The sequence below is a fragment of the Oratosquilla oratoria genome, chromosome 17 (assembly GCF_046742065.1).
Source record: "Oratosquilla oratoria isolate Oo_2021 chromosome 17, ASM4674206v1, whole genome shotgun sequence".
Taxonomy (NCBI): Eukaryota; Metazoa; Arthropoda; class Malacostraca; order Stomatopoda; family Squillidae; genus Oratosquilla; species Oratosquilla oratoria.
Genome location: NC_134793.1, coordinates 11279273 through 11298024, shown reverse-complemented (window position 1 = coordinate 11298024; position 18752 = coordinate 11279273). Strand labels below are relative to the sequence as shown.

At 41.6% G+C, this 18752-nt stretch overlaps 1 protein-coding gene across 2 annotated transcripts in view; it reads left to right on the top strand.

Moving 5' to 3' along the window:
• LOC143034409 (uncharacterized) overlaps window positions 1-18752 on the top strand; it is a 34851-nt gene that overhangs the window by 10514 nt on the left and 5585 nt on the right. Inside the window, exon 1 of one of the 2 annotated variants that reach the window (XM_076200416.1) lies at window positions 18146-18538. The exons of the other annotated variant lie outside the window; for it this stretch is intronic. Within the exon in view, the coding sequence (XP_076056531.1) occupies window positions 18167-18538 (372 nt within the window). The 5' untranslated portion in view covers window positions 18146-18166. Of the gene's footprint in view, window positions 1-18145; window positions 18539-18752 lie in introns of those variants that run through there. 2 annotated transcript variants of the gene reach the window in all.

Genomic DNA, 18752 nt, shown 5'->3' with positions numbered 1-18752 from the left:
TTAGCACCACTGCCCTGGGTCAGAGACACTGTGGATGTGCTGTGACTTGCGACACTACCTATGACCCAGGGCAGTGGACAAGGTGCAGGGATAACCCGTCATCCAAGAGGTGCTAAGATAAGAGGGAGGGTGGAGGGGAGTGTATTTAGGGATGGAATGGGTGGGAATAATTTTATGCCTTTTACTTTTCGACTACCTTCTTTGAAAAGGGGAAAAAGCCTTGGTATATCTATATGTATGTATGTATGTATGGTACAAATTGATTATAGCTAAATAATAAGTAGTGTTATAATTATTTGCTCTAGTGCTGTACAATCAGCGTGAAATAGGCTTTTAAATTATGTGGTTTGAAAACGCTAAGTTGTGTAGGTATGAGTAGACCAGAGTTTTCGTAATGGCGTCATTCCGGGCAAAGTAGCCACAACACAGACTGCCAGATGGCCACTTTGCCCGACAACATTTTTTATTTACAACACATAATAAAATGTTACTCAACTCATTTTTAGCAACTGATATTACAACATTATACTATGTAACAGTGAAATAGCATGTATGTAAATGTGATTTCATGTTTCTAATCATTTGAAAATACATATACTTACAGTTGAATGTGAGTTAAATTAAGCCTATAGACCTAATAATATTCTTACAGTGCAAAATCTAATTACACCCATTTTCCATTGTTGCAGGACACCAAAATGCCCTACAAATACGCCAGAAAATCAATACAACAGTCCTGGGATGTGGAGGCGATGCAACATGCTATAGAAGCTGTAAGAAGAGACAAGATGCCATATGCTATGCAGCAAAACAGTTTAATGTTCCCAGAAACACCCTCAAAAAGAGAGTTCTGAAGAAAAATCATGATGCAATTAAAGATAAGAAAATTCTAGGTAAATAAAGAAAAGTGTGTACTGACCAACAGGAAATGGAATTTTGTTAGCATTTATTTGACATGGAACGACGATTCTCTGGTATTTCCTTCAATGATTTACGCTACTTGGCGTATTCTCTAGAAAAACAATATTCCTCACCCATTTAACAGAGAGAAGATGACAGGCAAGGATTGGGTAGCTTCGTTTAGAAAGAGGCATCCTAACCTAACTCTGAGAAAACCAGAAGCTACTTCCACGGCAACATCACAAGGTTTTAATAAACATTATGTATTTGGCGGAGTCAACTGGGACTCCGCAGATCAAATAGACAGTCAACATCATAGCGTCCGTGACGTAGACAGACTTGGGACTGAAGGTTATAGAATCACGGGGATATTTGATGCGTATTTAATGCAGATCTGATCCATCGTTCGATAATACGTTGGAATTGATGAAAAACTGTAAAAAGTACTATAATTACTATAGGCTAAAGGCTACACAAGAAGAGGGTATTACAAAGGATGCACTAGAATACTCTAAACCTCAAATACAAAGAGTTTTAAGACTTACATTGTTTGGCTAGGCGTGGGGTGTGTACATCTTTCTAGATCGGACCAAGACTGGCGCCTAGAGGTGACGTGACATCACACCACAGTAGCCGGTTCTTACACACCTTCTTAAGTCTAATTCTTTAAGTGCACGTTGCACAAATAATGAGATGTTATCTTGCAGCACAGCTTGCAGACAACTTACAACGATAGTATTCTTAAGCAGACGAAGCTTCTGCTCGCAGCATACTTAAATTAAAGCATTACGAAAAACAAACTTGAAAACCTCTTCCGAGGGGAAACGAGCCTTACGACAAAAAGATATGTAAACATGGGGATACACGGACGTATAAAAAAGCCCCGTTACCTCTCGTAACGGCACACTCCCTTCCTAATTTTCTAGGGGGAAAAATTACCAAATCTATTGACCTAGCAACACAAGCTCAGAAATGGGTCTTACATATTCATGGGCTTTGTTGTTTACCACAACTCTTACTTGGACCTTCCTGACTAAATCATCCTTGCTAGGGAATACTTTGTTTACAATACCCAAGGGCCACTGTCCTTGGGGACACTCTTGATTTTTTACCAACACTACATCATCCACCTTTACATTTGGAGAGGAAGTGACCCACTTTCTTCTGGGTTGCAAAGAGGAAAGATACTCTTTCTTCCATCTCTTCCAGAATTCCTCAGCAAGGTGATGGACATGCTTCCATTGAGATTTGTATACTGCCTTAATATCTATCTCTTCAGGAAGAGTTACAGGAATATCAGTTTTCTGAGTGAGAAGGATGGACGGAGACAAAATGAAAGGACTACTAGGGTCCGAGGAAACAGGAACTAAAGGTCTGGAATTCACGATCTTACATACTTCTGCAAAGAAGGTTACTAACACCTCATGTGATAATGCCTTGGGGTGATGGTTAGTCAGTATCACATTCATGATGTTGCGGACTATCCCCACCATACGCTCCCATGCTCCACCCATGTGAGAAGCATGAGGAGGGTTAAACAACCAAGTGCAACCTTGACTTGTCAAGAAACTATTGACATCACCACCTTCATCGGTAATGGCAAGCAAGTTCAGTGCTTTGACAGCACCTACAAAGTTCGTGCCTCTGTCAGAACGCATCATCTTAACTGGGCCACGAATACAGATGAATCTCTTTAAGGCATTAATGAAGGAAGAAGTACTCAATTCTTCTACAGTCTCTATGTGGATAGCTCTGGAAACAAGACAGGTGAACAGAACGCCCCATCTTTTACTTTCGAGGAAGGAACTTCTAGTGCGCCGAGTTTTTACATGCCAGGGGCCAAAAAGGTCAACTCCTACATAGGAAAATGGCGGATTGGGAGTAAGTCTATCGACGGGTAAGTCTCCCATCTACTGAACACACACCTTACCTCTTACCCTTTTACAGGTGACGCATTTGGAAATGACCTTAGAAATGGTACGTTTCCCTCCCAAAATCCAGAAACCACCTGTACGGACGGCTCCTTCTGTAATCACTCTCCCTTGGTGGTGCACTGTCTCATGGTAGTGACGGATCAACAACAAGCCTAAATGGGATTCCTTTGGAATAATAATAGGCCTTGCAAGCATACCCAGTATATCACCGCCTTGACTCAACCTGCCTCCTACACGAAGTAGGCCCTTCTGGTCTAAATAAGGAGACAGAGATGCAATGGGACTGGAAGGAGGTAAACAAACTTCACCTTGCAATTTAGTCATGGCAGACGAGAAATAATCCTTTTGGTATGTCTGAACAATGAAATCAGCTGCATCTTCTAGTTGATCGGGTGACTTATGTTTGTTGCACATATGCCAACCTGAACAACACTTGTTACCTTGTTTGAAAGAACGGGCTATATGCTTAAGGAGAGCTACCGCTCTTACAAGTCTCCTCCAACAGGAGAAATTAGAGAACCTCTGAGCTAATGACGCAATTGCAGGCTCTACATTGCTTTTGTTTGCACTAACAAGGGGTTCAGACTCAATTGTGTAGTCTGATACCTTTACTTCTTTATCTGTCTCAGGGCTTACAAGAGGAAAACTTCCACTGGTGGATACAACATCCTCAAATAAGCTTGAGGGACCTGACAACCAATCACTCTGATTTAGGTCGGTTATTTCAAGACCACGGGTAGCCAGGTCTGCTGGATTACAATCTGTAGGTACATAATGCCATTGGTTAGGTTCGGTGGACGACCTAATGTGGTCTACTCTGTTACTCACGTAGACATGAAATCTACGCCTTTCATTATGAATATAGCCCAAGACAATCATGCTGTCAGAATAGAAATGCCTTGCGTCTAAGGGTTTGTCCAAGCAATCCGAGATGGAATTGCTGAGATTAACTGCCATCACTGCAGCACACAACTCTAACCTGGGAATAGTATGACCATGGTTGGGAGCTACTTTAGCTTGTCCCCTCACAAAACACACCTGGTAGCTTTTGGTATCACTGAATACCTTAAGATATGATACAGCTCCTACTGCTACTCTGGAAGCATCTGAAAAGGTATGAAGCTCTATCCTGTGAGCTTGAGACAAAGAAATACTAGCAAACTGACGATTGATGCTTATGTCCTTGAGGTCCCTTAAGGACGTTAGCCATCTGGACCATTTGGTATGGATCTTAGCTGGTATGGGTTCATCCCAACCACACTTTAGATTGGTTATCTCTCTTAGGAGTAGTTTTCCCACTATTATTACTGGAGCTAAGAATCCCATGGGGTCAAACAGACTATTTACAACAGACAGTATCCCTCTTTTTGTCGAAGGCTTGTCTGAATCCATGAACTTATAGACGAAAACGTCTCTTTGGATGTCCCATAAGAGGCCCAGGCTAGACTGCATAGGCATAGAGTCAGAAGTTAGGTTCAGCTCCTGAAGGTTATCAGCCAGCTCACTGGTGGCAAACTTTTCCAGCACTTCCTTACTGTTGGAAGTGATCTTGTGCAAGCGCAGGCGTCCTCCTTCTTGGAGTGCTGACTTAGAGTCTTGGATTAACTTGTAAGCAGTCTCCGCATCTGGCAGAGATGCTAACCCATCATCCACGTAGAAATTGTTCTCTATGAAATAGCGAACTTCAGGAGAGGCATCTTCTACAGACTTACGCAAGCCATAGGTGGCAATGGCGGGAGATGGCGTGTTCCCAAAAACGTGAACAGTCATCCTATACTCAATCAACCTTTCATCAGGGTCATTATTCTTGTACCAGAAGAATCTGAGGTAATCTCTTTGCTCAGTCTTCACTTTGAAATTGTAGAACATCTGTTCTACATCAGCTGCCACTGCTACAGCTTCCTGACGGAAACGTAGAAGAATCCCGAGAATACTGTTTGTCATATCAGGACCTGACATCAGCATATCATTTAGGGAGAACTCTCTGGATTTGGCAGAAGAGTCGAACACAACCCTGATCTTGTCAGGTTTCTTAGGGTGGTACACCCCAAACAATGGAAGATACCAGCACTTCTGATCAGACTTCAATGGTGGTGCAACCTCAGCATGCCCACGATCTAACATCTTTTGCATGAAGGCCATCATATGCTGACGTTTTTCAGGCTTTGTGCTGAGGCTACGATGGAGAGACAGTGTGCGGTGCCACACAAAGTCTCTATTATTACTGGTGGCTACAACATTGGGACGGAAAGGCAGTGGCGCGACCCAATGACCACTTTGATCCTTGCGGAACTCTGAGTTCATAACATCCAAGAACTTCCTGTCTTCAATCGACAGGGCAGCCTTGTCATCATCTTTGGTTACCTTGAACAAATCATCCTTTACTTCAGAAACATGAATCTGGTTACCACATGGTGCGACTATAGAGGGACGTCTATCATGTACAAAGGATGTTTTGAAACTGCTAATGACAGGAGGCCTACAAGTGCCATGGAGACACACTTCCCCAATGATTGCCCAACCCAGACTGGTCTGTTGAGCTAGAGGGGCATTGACAGGTCCAATTCTCTGGTCAAAAATGTAATGAGCTGAAGGCACATCTCGACCAATGATGAGTAGAATCTCAGCTTCAGGAACCAGAGGTGGAATACATTCGGCCAGGTCGGACAGATGGGGATAACCACGAGCTATGGCGGGGGTGGGTATCTCTTCTCTTACATTGGGAATGCTGTCGCATTCCACTAACTGAGGGATATGTACCTCTTGTGAGTTATGCTTAGACACGATGGTGTAATTTTTGGTGGTGCGCCCAGAAGCGCCCGTTACACCTGCACAGGTAGCTAGACGATATGAAACCCGTTTGCTCAGCTTGTCAAACAAATCGAAAAACTCAGACCTTGCTAAAGAGCAATTGCACTGATCGTCTAGGATGGCATAACACCACACTCCGAGCTCTGGCTTACTTTCAGGATAGACCTTTACCAAGAAGGTCTTGGCGCAGGACTTACTCATGGAGGTGGGGTTACTGCATATCAAGGTACATTTGGAATTGACCGCAGCATCCTCCCCTCCCTGAGTCTTTACTATGGGGGTAAGAACATTTGGAAGCGGCACTTGATTGACTACAGGGGAGCGAGGTGTTTTATCTTGAGCAACCTCCCTTCCATGCTGTGTAACCGCTTGAGTCGAACTCCTCTTCGACCTGGGTTCATCGTGATGTAAGGCAGTCACATGAGTATGGGCCTTACAGAGTTTGCAGAAGGTCTTCTCCTTACAGCTGGAAGGAGGATGGTTACCTTTGCAACATTTGTTGCACACTCCTTTATCGTTTAAGAAAACCTTCCTCTCGCTCACAGACATGGTGCGAAAAGCCCTGCAGAAATCCAAATGGTGTACGTAGGCATCATGGTAGACGCAAAAATCTCCCTTTTCTGCCTTTCTTTGCTCGGTAGGACTAGCGGCGCCAACATACCTGTCAGCGCCCGTGGTCGACTTACTGCCACTGGACAACATGGTGTCAGTCTTCTTCACACGCACTTGAGGAAACTTAGAGGGAGGTGGCTTCTCTGGTTTCACAAAACCATCGGCTCCAAGGCTTTGATAAGAGAAACATGGATCATTCTCGACCCTTGCCATCTCCTTCACAAACTCAATGAAGAAGGAGAAAGGTGGGTACGGCACACCGTGAGCAGTCTTGTAGTTCATGGCTCTGCCAGTCCACGCTTTCTGTATACAGGGTGGAAGTTTTGCGACAATGGGATTGATGCCTGACGAGGCGTCATAATATGCAAACAGTGTACTGTATACAGGGTTAGCCTTCAAGGCTTCTATCTGGTACAGAATGTCACACAGGTCGTATAACCTTAAGGTGTCTCTAGGTGAAATCCTAGAGAAGTTGGTGAGCTTCTTTTTAATTGAAGTCTCAATGATCGAAGGGGCAGCAAACCTGTCATCCAAGCGCTCCCAAATTCTACTGCACGCCAGGGTTGGATTCTTGGCATTTGAGTTTCTAGTTGTACGGGCCCATTCTTTAGACTCAGGACCTAGGTACTTAACTAACAGGTCTATTTCCTCCTTACATGAGGTGCCTAACTCTTGCACGACTTCCTTGAAACTCTCTTTCCAAACAGCATAATCTTCCGCAGTATCATCAAACGTAGACAGCCTGCTAAGAAGTAAATCCTTCCGCAAGAAGAACTTGCTCAAATCGGCAGAATTGGAGGTTGTCCCCAATCTAGGAGATGCACTCCGAGGAGGTTTTACTACAGGTGGTGACGCATAAGAAACATGGTTAGCAACAGGTTGCTGCGCAGGTTGCACAGACCTCACCTTTACTTTTTCGATACGAGGTTCAAAACTGAATGGAACATTGTTAGCAGGCTGTGAGTTAACTCTGAAATCAGAACAGGGCTTGAAAACAGGGCTTTCAGGATTCAAGCCTACCGGATCCTTCTGACTAGCGGAAACTTCGACTATACCACCCTGTTGCTCCACATATAGTTGGGTGCGGGTAGCGACTGTACCTTTTAATTGGTCCCAGTCACTGCATGTTTCCCAATCATCGTCGGCTCCTAAGTGCCTAAGTTCGGCTTCGGCTTCTTCTAACTCCTTTTGCTGTGTCATAACTTTGAACTTGGTCTGCAATTCAGCCTTCTCTTGCATAAGCTGACCCTCCTGTTCGGCAAACTTGACTCTGATACGAGCGGTCTCCACCTTGGCTCGTTGCTTCCTTGCAATACTAACATTGGTGCTACTGGAACGACCTGACCTAACCGACCTTCTTGAACTGCCCTTCATGGAAGGGGGCATACAAAACTCAGAGTGGTCGACGAGGGATAAAGGAACTTGACTGGACTTCGGGTCATCTTGTAAAAACGGTTCAGTGTGGTGTTCCTCTTCCGTGACTTCAACTGAGGAAGAGGAAGCATAATTACTGATTACCTGACGAAAAGATGCCTGAAAATCCCTGTCTTCGTGCTTCACTGATTCAGCACGAGCCAGACTTTCTGAAGTACGTTCACGCATTAAGAATTCCAGATACCTTTTTACAGTATCCTGGTACACAGCATGGGCCTTATACAACCAAGGACTATGATTCGGTTCTTCCAATAAGGCTTGTACTCCTTCTCTACTCGCCCTTACCCTCTCTTCATGCTGATCAGACGCTCTCTGAAAGGCCTCTTGCCCTTCAGCCGTGAGTACTCTGACCCTACCGGAGACGGGTCCTTCATCTATACTGTGGTTGGAAGACATATTGCCAAGCGAGAGAAACAGTGAGAGACAAGACAGTAATATGATAAAGAAGACAAGGAAAACTCGAACTTAATCGAAAACCACGGAGTACGTTACCACACTCCTAACTATACGACTATTGAGGTAGACAACAACAGATTAAACCCTACATTTGGTTCAATCTAAAAATGCACATTAGTCGCATGCTTATATTAACATATGACAGGATTTTAGGCAAGGTAGCTTGCCTTCAAAGGAAAAACACATGCTTAACTGCGACCAGGTTTGTTATGTAAACACTGTTGGGACTTGGCAACCATACGTTGTTGCCACATCACACTCGCGCGCCGATACGATCACTAAGACGACACAAGATCACTACACTTTGGCGCCACTACACTTAACTTGCGCCATTACACTTAACTTGCGCCACTACACTTAATCTGCGCCACTACACTTAAGTGTACACACGCAACTTATGCCGGGAAGGCGGCACATCAAGTTCATGTGGTGACGACGAGGGGAATCTAGACGTGGCAACGGCGTGCAGGGCGTGGTCTGGCCGAAACCTCATTCCTATGCTTTCTTCATCTGTTCGTTTCTATCGAACCATTTTTTCATTTTGGCGGAGTCAACTGGGACTCCGCAGATCAAATAGACAGTCAACATCATAGCGTCCGTGACGTAGACAGACTTGGGACTGAAGGTTATAGAATCACGGGGATATTTGATGCGTATTTAATGCAGATCTGATCCATCGTTCGATAATACGTTGGAATTGATGAAAAACTGTAAAAAGTACTATAATTACTATAGGCTAAAGGCTACACAAGAAGAGGGTATTACAAAGGATGCACTAGAATACTCTAAACCTCAAATACAAAGAGTTTTAAGACTTACATTGTTTGGCTAGGCGTGGGGTGTGTACATCTTTCTAGATCGGACCAAGACTGGCGCCTAGAGGTGACGTGACATCACACCACAGTAGCCGGTTCTTACACACCTTCTTAAGTCTAATTCTTTAAGTGCACGTTGCACAAATAATGAGATGTTATCTTGCAGCACAGCTTGCAGACAACTTACAACGATAGTATTCTTAAGCAGACGAAGCTTCTGCTCGCAGCATACTTAAATTAAAGCATTACGAAAAACAAACTTGAAAACCTCTTCCGAGGGGAAACGAGCCTTACGACAAAAAGATATGTAAACATGGGGATACACGGACGTATAAAAAAGCCCCGTTACCTCTCGTAACGGCACAATGTAATTTTTTTTAATATTCTTAAAACAGTGCAAGACAACCACTTCCATCCTCCTCATAGGATGTACAATGTCGATGAGAACGGCCTTCTGACTGTTCAAACTCGTAACTCCATAGTATTCTCTTTGAAAGGAAGAAGGCAGGTTGGGGCAATAACTTCTGTAGAGAAAGGCTTACTCTCGACATTTGCAGTCTACATGTCTGCTGGGCGCACTTTTATTCCTCCATTTGTTATATTCCCAAGAAAAAAATGAAGGCAGAGCTTAAAGATGGAACTCCCCCTGGTTGTGAGTTTGCCTGCAATCCCAGTGGCTGGATGAAAACAGATATATTTTTGCAATTGTTTGACCATTTTTTGAAATATGCCAAGCCTTCAGCAGAAGATCCAGCTCTTCTAATTTTGGATGGTCATGCCAGCCACACTAAGAACATGGTGTTTATTGAAAAGGCCAGGGAAAATCACACAACAGTGGTATGTTTGCCTCCCCACTGTAGCCATAAGCTGCAACCACTAGATGTGTCTTATAACTCCCTTCAAGGCTATTCAAACTTGTGAGAAGTTCCTCTGCAACAACCCTGGGAGGACCATTACACAGTTCCAAATTAGTAGACTTCTTGCAGAGGCATTTTTGTGCGCAGCTGTTCCTGCTACAGCTCTCAATGGGTTTCGCAAGTGCGGAATCCTTCCCTTTGGAGCCTGGTGTGTTTTCTGATGTTGATTTTGTAGCTGCAGAAGTGTCTGACATTCTGATGAACCCTCAGAACAATGATCTCATTGTTGCTGAAGACGAAGCAGACTGTGAAAATGAACAAATTTCAACAGAAGAGGAAGAAGTAGCTGGACCCAGTGGCGGAGCTTTGGCTGAAGAGGTGGCAGTGGCTGGACTCAGTGGCAGAGCTGTGGCTGGACCCAGTGGCGGAGCTTTGGCTGTAGAGGTGGCAGTGGCTGGACCCAGTGGCGGGGCTGTGGCTGAAGTGGTGGCAGTGGCGGGGCTGAGTTTTTCATTAACCTATGCGGGTAAAGTGGCCACACTCTGGCCACTTTACCCGACCTAGATGGGCAAAGTGGCCACTTTATATATATTTTTAAGTAACATGTACACCGAAACAAATATTAACATAAAAAATACAATAGCAATTGAAACTTCAGATGTTGAATTTACTATTGGTATGTTTTATATCATATTGTTGGTTAAAACGTTCACAAAATTCATTAAACCTTTAGAGTGGCCACTTTACCCATCCTTCCCCCCCCCCATATATATATATATATATATATATATATATATATATATATATATATATATATATATATATATATATGTGTGTGTGTGTGTATATACATACATATATATATATATATACATACATATATATATATATATATATATATATATATATATATATATATATATATACGCACACACAGACAAGGTGAGGGCGACACAGAAAAACAGGAACTTTTGAAATGCGTAGTGGCAGCCATGTACAATTGGCAGCACTGCGGAACAGGAGCCTTGAACAGTAAACACTAAACAGACACACTCCATCTAGTAATTATGGAGCAGTGGAACGGTGAACATCGTGCTTACGCTATAAAAATGTTTTACAAAAACAATGATAGTTTGGAAGGGGCGCAAAGGGAGTTTCGACGTTTTTCCAGCCTAGGACGTCATGGTCGGGTTCCCTCGAAACAGGAGATAAAAACTTGGATTGAACACTTTGAAGAGACTGGATCTGCTCTTAGTAATAAAGAAACCGACTGGACGACCGAGAGATGCTCGTACTTCACAGAATATCGAAGCTGTACGCGTTTTAATCTTACGGAGCCCATAAATGTGAGAACCTTTGGTAAAATTTTAAAGTGCACACCTCCGCGATATAACAATAGAAAATTAATTTTGTAAATTATAATACATCAACATAATATACGTTTTTCTTGGCGGGAATTAATAACATAAAAGTTGCTAAAACAGATTTATGGTATTATTGTAGTTGTGCACACCTACGCGATATAGAATTAGAAAATTAAATATTAACTTTGTAAATTATAATACATGAACGTAATATGAGATTTTCTTGACGGAAAAAAAAATCTACAAGCAAATTTACTAACGAACGAAGCCGCTAGGATACGGTACGGACGCCATGCCAGTCCAGTCACTATCAGATGATAGCTTTCACGTTGTGGTCCGGGTGTTCTCCAACTCCAGGTGACGTTAATAAGCGCTGTTACAAAAGCAATAGGGCTTCCTTGGACTTTATGAGAGAATTCAGGGTTCTGCTATCGTCTGTTAATTGCTCGAGGTACAATAATATTCAGGCCGTCAACATCCGTGACGACGACGACCAGGATGATGTTTAGAATTTCAGTTACCGAATTGGTTAATATAGGTTAGGTTACGCAGTTTAGGCAAGGTAGGTTAGGTTAGAATATACTAATTTATCATCCTTTCATTTCGACCTCTGCATCTATCAAAACAAACTTGGCAAATCATTCAGCTGCCGCAACTTCGTTCGTTAGTAAAAGTCGCGGTGGGAGAATGATACACCATGTTTGTGTTGATAGATGCCGAGATCGAAGAATGAAATTATGACAAATTCGTCTATTCTAACCTACCTAACTTATGTAACTTAATCGGTATTTAGTAATGCGGTACCAATAATTCTAAAGATCATCCGGGTCGTTGTCGTCGTCACGGATGCTGACGACCTGATTAATTATTCGATCGGACTGTGGGAAATAGAGTTGCTGCATACCTTGAAGGAAGCCCTATTGCCTATGTAACAGCGCTTATTAACGTCACCTGGAGTTGGAGAATAGCCGGTGCACAATGTGGACTGGACAGACAACATGGCGTCTCGATGCTATGCTCGCTGTTTCGTTCGGTAGTATATTTCCTTTCAACAAGGTTTTTTGTTATTGATTTCTGTCATGAAAAAATTATATTACTTTGCTGTGTTTACTTATTAATACAGGGTGGGGCAAATCAAATGCCCGAGTTTTGAAAGGCGCGCGAAACGGCTGTGGTGGTGATAGTAAGATGTGTGTGGTCTCGTTGTGACCACCAAACCCCGTCGTTTTCAGTAGCAGCCATGCCTTGGGTGAACATCGCAGCTTTGCAGTACGCACGTATCTCGAAAATGGCCGTTCTGTCGTCGCCACCCAGCGCGCCTTCCGCCTGCACTTCAACATTCCACGTCATGGTCCCATCCCTGATGGCAAGCTAATCAGGCGTTGAGTTGAAGCATTGGAAGATACTGGTTCCACAAGAAGATCTAGGGGTAGTGGAAGACCAAAAACTGAGGAACACCGGAAAATGTGGCCTTAGTTAAAACAGCTGTCAAACAGTCACCAAGACGCTCTGCCTGGAAGCATTCACTTGCATTGGCCATGTCTAACCGATCTTTAAGGCGGATATTGCGTTACGATTTATCGTTCCATCCATACAAAATAATGATTGTTCAAGAATTAAAGCTCATTGACTTTGAAAATCGCAGGAATTACTGCCAGGAAATGTTGAACCGCATCCCCGAACCGTCAACTTTTTTCAGCAGTGGCGAGGCCCACTTCCACCTTTCTGGAAGCGTGAATAAGCAAAATTGTCGCTATTGGTTATGCTGTTATTGGATGCAAACCATTAGGCCCCTATATCCAGTTCCTCGTTGATCGTTTTTCTGGTGACATTGAGAGTTGCTTCAAAATCAAACTTGATATTTTGTGTGTCCCAGTACTTGTCCAGACGACATTCAAAGGAAGCTTTAGTAGGAGCATGTACAACATGGGTAGGCAGGCTGTTCCAGGCGTCCACAATCCTATATGTAAAATATTTCTTTCCCAACATATTTTTGGCTCTCCTCTTGTACAGCTTGTAACCATGTCCCCTTGTTACTTGTTCCCTAGTCATCAAAAGTGGTGTTGCTTCTTATTCATATTTGCCATGCATCATCTTATATGCCTCTATCATATTTCTCTTAGCTCTTCTATAAACTAATGATGGTAAATCTATTTTTTTCAGTCTTTCCTCATATGTTAGGTTCTTCAAACCGGGAATCATCTTTGTGGATCTTCTTTGGACATTTTCTATAGCTCTAATATCTTTTTTCCTCCAAGGGCTCCAGGCTGCTTGGGCATATTCCAAGATGGGTCTTACCATAGTTATAAACAGCAAATGAAACATTTTTAAATCCATGTGTTGACACCCAGAGTTGTTGTTGTTGATGTTGTCGTTCCCTTGACTGTCTGTCCGAGCAGTCCCGTCTCCCCAAGGAATGCCATAGCCGAAACTGGGTTTTCCCACAAATCCTTTATAGAGCGTATGTTGTGTTGTTTGCGTGCATGATTGTGTATAATGCAGTCTTCCATTATGTGTTGTATGGTATGGGGTGAAGTGTTACATCCTGGGCAGCTGTTCACAATGCGGTCATCCAGCCTCTTCTGGTAGCTTAGAAGTGCTGGGTGGTGACCGCACCGCAGTCTGGCCAAGTGGACTCTGTCCTTTCGTGGGAGAGAGGATTCAGAAGGGTGGATATCAGGGGGTCTGGCATGCAGCAGTGTGTTGTCTTTCAGTGTGTTAATGGAGCGGTGAGTGATATGATTATGAATATGTTTCTGGAGGCTGGTATTTGGTGGTTGTGGAGGAAGAGAAGAGAGTATCTGTGCGTGATAAAGGTCTTTGGGTGTTGTTTTAATGTTTCTTGGTGTGTGTGGGTGTTCTGCTATGTAGTGTAGCGGGTGTAATGTGTTTGTGGTGGCTGCGGCAAGTGTTTGTGTGCCTCTCATGTCGAGGTGGTCCTTGACTTTGAGGACTTTTGTTTCATGGTGTAAATGGTCTGTAGGTGTTGTATTTGTGCAGCCTGTAATTGTTTTTAGGGCTTTGTTTTGTATGATTTGAAGGGTGTTGTGGTGTGTCTCACTGAGATTAGGAGCCCATGCAGGGGGCCAAACGGCAGCATCTACCCCTGGCTACCGGCTCTACGCAGGTGGCACCGATCCCCAAGAGGAGCTACGCCTACCTTGGGGAGTACCACACCCAGAGTTTGATTGGCTTTGTTGACTTAGCATTGTATATGGCCTTCAAACTTTAATTCATTGTCCACTAATACTTTTAGATCTTGTTCTTCTTGTGTATATTTTAATTCTGATGGAATTATGCCATCTGAGCAGTTATATGTACTATATCTGTGATCATAATTGTTTTCAGTCTGTTGCCCACTTAAATACATTATTTTAAATTTACCTGGATGTAGTTTTAGCAGCCACTTGTCAGACCATTTATAGAGGTGTTTTATGTCTTTTTGGAATATGTTATTGTCATTTGGACTTGATATAGTTCTGAAAAGTTTAGTATCATCAGCAAAAAGATAAACATCAGATTTTATGGCATCTGGCAAGTCATTGATGTAGATGATGAAAAGCACAGGACCTTAAAACACTTCCTTGTGGTATCCCACTTAACACTTCTTGCCATTCAGATTCTTCTCCATTAACAATAACTCTTTACTTTCTTCCAAGTAAGAATGTCTTAAGCCATCTGTATATTTGTCCAGTTATTCCATACATTTTTAGTTTGGTCAATAGTCTGTTGTGGGAGACTGCATCAAATGTTTTCATAAAGTCCAGATACATCACATCCACACTGTTACCACTTTCTAGAGTTAATGTCCATATATCAAGCACCTTAAGTAATTGTAGTTATGGAATGCCCTTCAATAAATTCATATTGTTCAATGCTTAGCAGATTATTTTTTTCCATATGATTAAGTATATTTGATCTGATTATTGTTTTTCTAATATTTTACAAGTAATGCATGTGAGACTTATTGATCTGTAGTTTTCAGCACTAATATTGGCTGTCTTTCAGTCCATTGGTATTTTGCCAGTTAGGAGAGTGTTGTTATAGATAATAGTTAGAGCCTTACTTATCTCATGTCTCATCTCCCAAAGCACTCTTGGATGAATTGAGTGAGGTCCTGGTGACTTGTCAATTTCAGGTGTGTCAGGTGTTGCTGCACTACTTCCTCTTATACTTCAACTTGGTTGAGCTGGTTAGGGAGCCATAGCCACAAAAAAATAAATTTTTGGCGACCTCTGGCAACCCCATTGCATGAAAAAACATTCTGTATATTGAAATAAAGTCAAAATTTCAATAGCCAGTTTTGTTTTGTTTATTGCAATTAATATCTATGGAGATATCTGACAACTTGTATGGAGGTATCTGACAATTTGACCAATTGTACACTCATAATCAGCTATTTACTAGGTACGCGCGAAAACAATCATGACGTCATCACCGCGCTGGTTCTGTTTACAAAGCCATCTTTTGCGACCAGTTTGATTTTGTGTGGGTTAGTTTGAATGTTTTGAGCATTCAGCGCATGCGCAGGACATTCAAATTATCTTGTTATTATACAAGTGTATGCCCAAATCTTTCAAAGGAAATAAATATTCACCGATTCGAACGCAAATTTGGTTATCAACCTCGGCAAACTAGTTTTCCAAGTAAAAATATTAAGGTAAGACATCAATAATAATCTATTGTAATGTAAGACAACTGTTTTTTAACCTATTTTCTTCCGTATATGAGCAGCTCAAAATCGTTGGGTAATATACACTTGGTCAAGAAATGACCCAAAAATCTTCACATGCCAAGTTGCATGTGCGCTGAATGGCCTACCGGCTCCGGCATTTGGCCTTCAAGCCAAAAAATCCATAAATCAATCAATCAACCAAGTTGCATGTCAATTGGGCCCGTGGTTTGGATTTTATTGATTATTTTTAAATTGACAACAGTTGCCATGGTAACATTATAGGTTGTTAATTTAGAAATAATCAATAAAATCCAAACCGCTGGCCCAATTAACATGCAACTTGGCATGTGAAGGTTTTATTTGTCGACAAATCACCTGAGCATGTCATTAACATTGCAGGACCTTCTTCTTATAACATTCTAACTAACACCTATCATGTTGCCATGGCAACTGCTGTCAATTTAGAAATAATAAAATCCAAACCACTGGCCCAATTGACATGCAACTAGGCATGTGAAGGTGTCTGGGTCAACAAATTGCAAGTGTATAATACCTAACGATCTTGAGCTGCTCATAACCGGGAGAAAATAGGTTAAAAAAATTCTTACATCAAAATAATATCTTATTGATGCCTTACCTTGATATTTTTACTCGGAAAACTAATATGCCGAGGTTGATAACCAAATTTGCGTTTGAATCAGTGAATATTTGTTTGCTTTTGAAGAATCGGGCTTTATGAAAATCTTCACATGCCAAGTTGCATGTCAATTGGGCCAGCGGTTTGGATTTTATTATTTCTAAATTTACAACAGTTGCCATGGTAACATGATAGGTGTTAGTAAGAATGGTATAAGAAGAAGGTCCTGCAATGTTATTGACATGCTCAGGTGATTTATTGACCCATAAAACCTTCACATGCCAAGTTGTATGTCAATTGGGCCAGCGGTTTGGATTTTATTGATTATTTCTAAATTGACAACAGTTGCCATGGCAACATGATCGGTGTTAGTAAGAATGGTATAAGAAGAAGGTCCTGCAATGCTGTTGACATGCTCAGGTGATTTATTGACCCATAAAACCTTCACATGTCAAGTTGTATGTCAATTGGGCCAGCGGTTCAGATTTTATTGATTATTTCTAAATTGACAGCAGTTGCCATGACAACATGATAGGTGTTAGTAAGAATAGTATAAGAAGAAGGTCCTACAATGTCAATGACATGCTCAGGTGATTTGTTAACCCATACAACCTTCACATGCCAAGTTGCATGTCAATTGGGCCAGCGGTTTGGATTTTATAGATTATTTCTAAATTGACAACAGTTGCCATGGCAACATGATAGGTGTTAGTAAGAATGGCATAAGAAGAAGGCCCTGCAAGGTGATTTGTTGACCCATAAAACCTTCACATGCCAAGTTGCATGTCAATTGGGCCAGCTGTTTGGACTTTATTGATTATTTCTTAATTGACAACAGTTGCCATGGCAACATGATAGATGTTAGTAAGAGTGGTATAAGAAAAAGGTCCTGCAATGTTGTTGACATGCTCAGGTGATTTATTGGCCCATAAAACCTTCACATGCCAAGTTGCATGTCAATTGGACCAGTGGTTTGGATTTTATTGATGATAATCTGAAAATTGACAACTTCATGGTTGCCATGAAAAGGCAAATATGGTATGATGGAGATGTCTCACATTGTTTTTGACATGCTCATGTGATTTGTTGATCCATAAAACCCATGTATTCCGAATTTTAATAAAATTGGACCAGTGGTTTAGAGTTAATGTGTATTTCTTTACCGAAATCCTTAAAAATTACCACCCTTAATTCTAACATTTTGTTATGGTAAAGTCTAGCCAAAAATGCGGGCTAAAAAAATAATTCAAAAAATCGTATCTCCCTTATTTTCTAAGCTATTTCAAAAATTTAAAAAGCATTTTGTTTCTGATAAAGTTGTCTTTCATATGTAACAATAATTTAAGGGTTAATTTTTTTTTTATTTTGTGCCCGTACCTATATTTACAACAGTAGCTTCCTACGAAACTTCAATTCACGCACGCGATCGTATCATCTTATTTCATTCTACCAACAGGTAAGCATTTCAAAAGATTCTCTATAATAGTGGTAACACATTGACAAAATATTACAGCTCAATTCAGTTTCTTTCTTTATATATAAAATGAAATAGATAAATTATTGGCGACATCTGGCAAACTGGAGTTGCCTTTAGCATCCCATGCAATATCATAATCTTCATTTTATTATACCATCAGTAACCAATATTCATTTATTCTACCAACAGTAACCATGGGTGGGGTGAAGAAGAGCACTTTACAGCAGAGAAAAAAAGCAGAGTTTGCAAGGAAATGCAAAAAAGCTTTACGAGAAGACATCTCTATCACTCGCCCTGGGTCCAGCTCAACAATATCTGCTGAAACCCCAACCTCATCTGCTACGAAGAGGAAATTGGCAATTTCACATTCATCAAACACAGAGAAAAAGAGAGTAGTTGAAGACGAAAACATTATATTTAGGAAAAGCTACCTCCAGGAAGTGTTTTCGAAAGTCGTGTGCAGTGAATGCTTTGGGAAGCTGAACCTAAGCTTCCATAATAAATATATGGATTATAAAATTGATTTACAGTGTCAAGACTGTAAAAAAAGACTGATAGACTCACAGGTGAATGAAACTCCTATTACAACATTGGTGGTATATAGCACAATGGACGTAGGATTAGGGAGGGTTGGATATAACAATTTCTCTGGAAACATGAGCATGAAAAGCGCTCCTGATCAGTATACAAAATATTAGTCAGTAGTAATTGATTGTACAAAAGAAAAGGTGAAAGAAGTGTTGAACAGTAGTATAGAAACTGCTAAACAGCATTATTCTG